The sequence below is a fragment of the Laccaria bicolor genome, genomic scaffold (assembly GCF_000143565.1).
Source record: "Laccaria bicolor S238N-H82 LACBIscaffold_7 genomic scaffold, whole genome shotgun sequence".
NCBI lineage: Eukaryota > Fungi > Basidiomycota > Agaricomycetes > Agaricales > Hydnangiaceae > Laccaria > Laccaria bicolor.
Window position 1 is genome coordinate 1,117,783 of NW_001889878.1, and position 6,253 is coordinate 1,124,035.

A 6,253-nucleotide genomic window follows, 5' to 3' on the forward strand; every position below is an offset into this window, starting at 1 on the left:
GAACCCCTATCTCGTTTTACATGTGTTTTAATGCGGGATACTTCGGTCCGAATTACAAATATGAAATTTAATGAACGTGTGGTATATTTTGTAGTCTATCTCTGTGAACACTACAGATTTTGTAGTGTCGCGTCTTTCATTTTCAAACGCATCAGTGTTTGATGCGTACGCGGAGTTAGCCGACGTAGCTATTCTTAGCTTGGCATGATCTCGCGTGTTTCTTTCTATGGCCCGGTTTACCGGTTTGACAGATGACATCACAAAATGATTAACGTTTCCTGATGCGTTGATGCGCATGCGTACGCGTTTACCAATAGTCTTCGGCCTTCCGTCGCTTCCGAGTTTTTAATTAAAATGCCTTGTCTTGGCTCGTCTTTTCATTACGGAGGTCGGGAGACACTCCGAAGGTGTTTTCAAATGTCTTTCTTAATTGTCAGGGGGTTCTTATTATATTTCATATAATAGAATGTGTCTTTTTCTCATGTTTGTACTTGTGACGTTCAGACGCATCAGTCTTTGATGCGTACGCGGGAACTGCCGTACATGACTTTCTGAATGGCCGTGAGCCACGCTAAGTCTTCATACATTTACTACCTAGGTGTAGTTTAGTCTTTCCATGTTTCAGACATGCCGTTTAGGCGTCTATGTTGTCTTTTCTGTATTTCTTGTATAAGCACGAGTTTTCACAATAAATCCATTATGTGTTTCTAAACCCTTGAGTAGTAATGCAATTCTTCTCCCTGCGTTGGGTGTTTACTCTAGAACCTCTCCGTGCTCTATTTCATGGTAGGTGAATCTTAGATGGGATCCAAGTATAATGTCACGACGCGTACTGCTGCCAGTTCCAAAGCCTTTGTCCTATTTTCAGATTCCACGCATTTGCATTTTTAGTCAACTGCGCCGGGTATGCGCATTGGCTCTTTGTATCATTGCAATTGTATGTAGTGTATTTATTAGAGACGACCTTTATCGGTAAAATCGTTAAAATCGAATTTTATACGGGTGAAATGGTTTCATCCGTATCATCTCCCCCCCACTATAATACTGACCGTCCTCGGTCATTGCAAGATTCCCTTCTGAGGACGTCTTTTTCTGGACTTTGTCTTGTGGTTCACACGTTCTCATATTGTAGCGACGGATCGCCAAGATTTTCCAGGATCGACTGACATATTTTGACACTTCCTGAAGGTGTCAATGTCCGCCACACCGACGTTTTCCTCGTTATAGTATGCATCTCACTCACGTCAAGTCAAAAGCCTCCGAAAATCTATTTTTAGACACAAGCGCCCAATAAACTTTCTTTTAAACTTTGGGATTCTCAATGATTCGCAGGAACTGCAACAAATCGGACACGGAGCTCCTCTGGAACACAGGAACCTTTTTGTTTTTCTCGTGCTATAAAGGAGGGCCCCTTTTTGGTCGTCTTTCTTTCTTAAAGTTCCCTTTCTTCTTCTCACATTCCCCTCTGCTTTCTGCTCACTTTGCCATGGCTAGTTGGCAAGTGCTCTTCGACGGCTCTGTCTACACTCGCGCTGCATACCATTCCACTCGCTCTCTGTTCGACGAGGAGGCACTTGCGATTTGCGATGGTGAAGACATCGCCAATCTATTGGCTATTGTCCATCCGCTCATGGTAAGTCGTCTCTTATCTTTTTCTTTTCCTGTTAACTCAACATTTGTTTTCTTAGTCGAGATACTGCCGTTCTCTTGACGACGGCGTGCAAGAAACTCAATGCGACCTTCGCGTGCGTAAATCTCTTTACAACGCGTGGGCCGTTTTGAGTACCGACCATGCCAACTCCGCTTGGGATGAGTGGATGCTCGAGGCGCCTGAAGGCGACGAGGATTATTATCTCCCAGTGCGTGTCCTTGTTTCTTCATCTTTTTACTCTATCTGACTTTTTATTTCTAGGTGGATTGTCTTACTGGGGACTTCGTCATGACTCCGTTGAGTAATGACGAACTCCTTCAAGTTCTCCCTGCAATCTGTGATGCGCCTGTCAGGGCAAACCCTTTTCCAGCTTCATCTACTCCTGTCGCTAGTCGTCATCCATCGCCCGTTGACGAGGAGTCTGACCGAGAGGACTCTCCCATCTTTGTAAGTTTTCTTATTCTAAGTATTTCGTTCTTTTTCTGATTTATTCTTTACTTCTTTTTAGAAACGTCGTAGAGGCGTTCTCGCGTCGCCAGGCCTCATGAAGTTTACGCCTTCGCTGCTGGACAGTCCTCCCGCTGCCGGCCACTCTCGTACTTCTGCTACTCCAGCAACTGGTTCTGCTGACACGCCAATTCCTATTTCTTTATCTCCTACGCCGCCGCTTGGTATCTTGCCGCCTATCGCATCTTTTCCAGCACCGCCTGCCAACGCCTCTTCGATCCTCGCAGTCCCCCGCCTCAACATTCCTAAGGTGGAGATGCACACGCGTCGTGATCGCCCTGCAAAAGCTATTGCCAAAATGAAGAACACTCTCGTGCTTGCTCCAAGCACGAAATCTAAGGCCAGCAAACGCAAACGGAGTCCCAGTGAGGAAGGAGAGGATGAGCAATCGGACAAGTCGTTCGTTGCTAGTCCTCCTCCTCGTAAACGTGGACGGCCCCGTAAAAGCGGTACGTCTTCATGTTTTCTTATAATTCACGCTTCACTTTTTAACTTCGAACTTTTTTCTTATAGCGCCAGAGGTCATTAACCCCGAGCTAACTCGTGATAAGCAAAGGCTCTGTAAGTTTTTTTTTTTTTTTTTTTTTTCTTTCTTTTCTTTTTTCTTTTCATTTCTAGTTGCTAACGAAAGTCTTTGTTTATTCAGTACCTCCTCATGAGCGTTTCATAGGGGCGTTCAACGTCCCCACCGACTTGGAGCATCTTTTCAACAAACCATTCGTGAGTTACTTTATTGTATCTTCTTTTTATTTTACTCAAGTTCTCTTCTGTTCAGATCCCCGAGCCTTGCGTTCAATGCTCGATGGGCAAAAACCGAAAGGAGGAGAAATGTCAGTTTCAAGGCTGGGGTTACCCCTGTGTGCCTTGTACTACTGCGCATTTCACCTGCTGTGAATTCAGCTTGAAACCTGTTCGTCGTGCTGAAGTCCGCGGTATCTTGGGACGTCGCCCTGTTCGCTTGGCTCCGGAACGTAAGTTCTCGAGTTTTTATTTAAAAAATTCTCTTCTGACTTCGCTTCTGTTTGTAGTCATTATTTCTCATGTCCAAGACGCTATATTCGATCAACAGCACATCCGCGCACAACACGCGATCCTTGACTCCCTCATGTATCGTCGGGATACCAACATGCGCCGCGCTGCTCGAGCGCTCTTTGACCTCGCTGTTCTCGAAGGCCGTGAAAACTTGGTTGGAACCATTTTTCAGACTCAAGAGGACCTCGACCACTACTTTCCTTTCTTTATGAACTATCTTGGCGATCTTGCCAATCCCTCCGATGGCGAGGCTGCCAAAGACTCCCTCGACAATCTGGCAGAGATGGCCGTTCTGTTTGAGAAGATCTGCCCTGGTCGTCCTCCTACCGATGATTCTGACGAGGACGACGAAGACGATCAAGACAATGAAAGCGAGGCCCCGGCCAACGATGGGTGAGCGAGGCGCTTTCATATTCCTTATGCATCTTTTTGGGACTTTATACAATATTCTTTACACAAAACCTCTTAATATCGTATTATCTTTGTATTTCTTGTAGTTTTTGTTAGGTAGACTAATAAAAGCTTGTATCTTGTTGTTTTTCTACTAGTGTGAAAGAAGACTGAAGTCGCCTAAACTGACTTAGAGACTTTTTCAACCAATTTCTAAGTTCGTTCTTTTAATTATAAAATCGCAAAACATTTATCTCTTGATTTCACAAGGTACATTATATGTTATAATAGATCACTATCCTCCCCCCTACTTTCAAAATCAACTGTCCTCAGTTGTTCCGCCAAGCGTGAAGAGTGCGTCTGAAGCGACGACAATTCTATTAATAGCACATGTGATTATCATACATGATACCTCCTGAAATGATGCTCAACTCCTGATGAGCGCTTTGTCAAATTCTTCATTCTCTAGTCAGGGGTGTAGAACAGTGGAACGACTTAAAAGACGAGAAAAATCGTCGAGTATTGTAGCACAATTCACGACGCTTTTACCCAGCCTAACATGTCACCTCCTGTACCTCTCGCTTCCACTCTCGTCATCCGCGACAATATCAACGAAGCGTTTAAGACTTATGTCAACTCGAAGCCGACGTTCCAGCCCCTTGTTCTGCTCAGCATGCTTTCTAGCATCGCTGGACTCTGCGTACGCTTCTTATAATATATACGTGAATGTCATTTTAATTCGTATGTCTTGCTTCTTGTTAGGGGACTCTTGTCACCAGTGGCGATCCCGCCATTTTCACTGATCACAACTTATCGGAGCCTGTCTTCATCGTTCGCCAAGAGTACAATAGTCTCAATGACTTGGACAAGTCCGTTACCGCTCCTGTAGGCTTCAATGTCTGTCGGGACTTCTGTAAGAAGGTCCAGATCATCCGAGATGCAGGAAACGCACAGAAGCGTGGCGCCGCTGATATCGCTGCAGCCCTCGCTGATGTTAAACCCAAGGTCCGTTATTTTTCTTTAATCTCGTTTTTCTATTTTTAATCGTTCTCTTGCTCAGCCTCGCCCTCGTAAAGCCGTGAAATCCAAGGCTGTCATCGACGACAAGGACGACGACGAGATCGAGATTATTGGCGATGTCGACGTCACAATGGGTGCGTCTGATGGTCCCATTACTGCCGCTTCAGGTCCTGACGCCGTGCGTATCTCTTAATTTTCATAGGTCTTATTAATTCATTTACTCGGTCATTCGCGCAGATGAAAATCGATAACCTCTTCAATGGGGAAGTCGAAGCAAAGGTCGCTACCAAGGATAAGGGCAAAAAGCGTGCCGCAAGCAAGGTAAGCCACGCGATGCGTTCTTTTTGATTTTTAATACGCAAATGCTCATAAATTCGTTGTTAGTTCCCATTCAAACGCGCAGAGACTGTGCGTATTCCGTACGCGTCTGTCCCTGGCATGGACACTAAAAATCGTATTTTCTTCAAGGCGACCGCTATCGAGAATGGTCAGGTTGCGTCGTCCAGCAACAAGCGGGCTCGGATTGATCCCTCTTCTGCCACTGACCTTGCCGACCTTCAGCGTCGTCGCGGTACGTCCTTTCAGTTCTTTTTTATAGAAATAACACGAAGCTAACGTCATATTTTTATCATTCTGTGCATAGGACACTCTTTGTCACTTGATAGTTCCATCAAGGACTTTATCACGTCAGCGCACCCGCACCGTTCTCGACAAACCCATGCCTGGCGAACCCACGCTGGATTATTATCGTACTACCGAGCTGGACTTGCGAAACCGCGTCATTACTGTCCTTCAGCGTATGGACTTAGAGCTCAAACTCTTTGAAGTCGTCAATGCTGAGTATGAGACTGTTGCTGACTTGCTCAAAGATTATGAGGAAATCGAGGCGTTTCTCGCTTAAGTAGGCAATTATACGGACTTAGTAGGGGTCTGCTAATACTTCTAGAGTGCCCACTGGTTCGTCCATGTTTTCTTCTGAATTTGAAAACACTTCATCTCCAGGTTGCCAATCTCTTCTAGAAAGTCCATCTGCTGCAAAGGTCTTCCCTTTTACATGTTGCAACGTAAAGTGGAACATGAGGATTTTGTCAATCCATCTATTTACAGTAGCATTTGGTCCCATGCCAGGATTTGTTAGCATTCCAGCAAGGTACTTTGCATCTGTTTCCACTATTAAACGTCTTACACCAAGTAACCAATATGAAGCAGCTTCAAGGGCTCTCATGAGTCCAAATAATTCTCTCTTTGGTTGTGACATTCTTGCTTCTCTGTCATTCAAGGTTATAGAACCAAACCTTGCATAGTTTCTTTTTCCTGTATCTTTGTCATCTTGAAAGATGTAAAAGCCAACAGCCTTCCATGAGGTGTCTACTGCTAGTACAACTGGATTGGGATTATTAATATAATCTAAAGGCACCAATGCAGGACATTCTCTGAGACTTTTCTTGAGTTCTGCCATGGATTCTTCTTGAGCAGGCCCCCATTCAAAAGGAGCACCTTTCCTTGCCAAGTCATTGATAGGCTGTGCTTTCTTTGCAAAGTTTTCAATAAACATCCGGCATACCCCAACAGTTCCGAGAAATGCTCTCACATCATGCAGATTTTTACAAGGTCCCCAATTATCAATGAGCTTTACTCTGTCTGTCTCTGGTT

At 44.8% G+C, this 6,253-nt stretch overlaps 2 protein-coding genes across 2 annotated transcripts; both read left to right on the plus strand.

The window, feature by feature from the left end:
- Positions 1-1,486: 1,486 nt before the first annotated feature.
- Positions 1,487-3,587, plus strand: LACBIDRAFT_317308 (uncharacterized protein; the record flags this gene model as incomplete). Its single annotated transcript, XM_001878826.1, has 8 exons — positions 1,487-1,633; positions 1,689-1,859; positions 1,913-2,098; positions 2,160-2,607; positions 2,672-2,719; positions 2,805-2,878; positions 2,934-3,129; positions 3,187-3,587. 8 exons carry the CDS (start codon positions 1,487-1,489, stop codon positions 3,585-3,587), a joined length of 1,671 nt encoding a protein of 556 aa, XP_001878861.1.
- A 552-nt stretch (positions 3,588-4,139) lies between these two features.
- LACBIDRAFT_325429 (uncharacterized protein) lies at positions 4,140-5,501 on the plus strand (the record flags this gene model as incomplete). The annotated part of the gene is made up of 6 exons (XM_001878827.1): positions 4,140-4,280; positions 4,343-4,585; positions 4,641-4,778; positions 4,838-4,921; positions 4,985-5,171; positions 5,266-5,501. 6 exons carry the CDS (start codon positions 4,140-4,142, stop codon positions 5,499-5,501), a joined length of 1,029 nt encoding a protein of 342 aa, XP_001878862.1.
- Between the last annotated feature and the right edge of the window lie 752 nt (positions 5,502-6,253).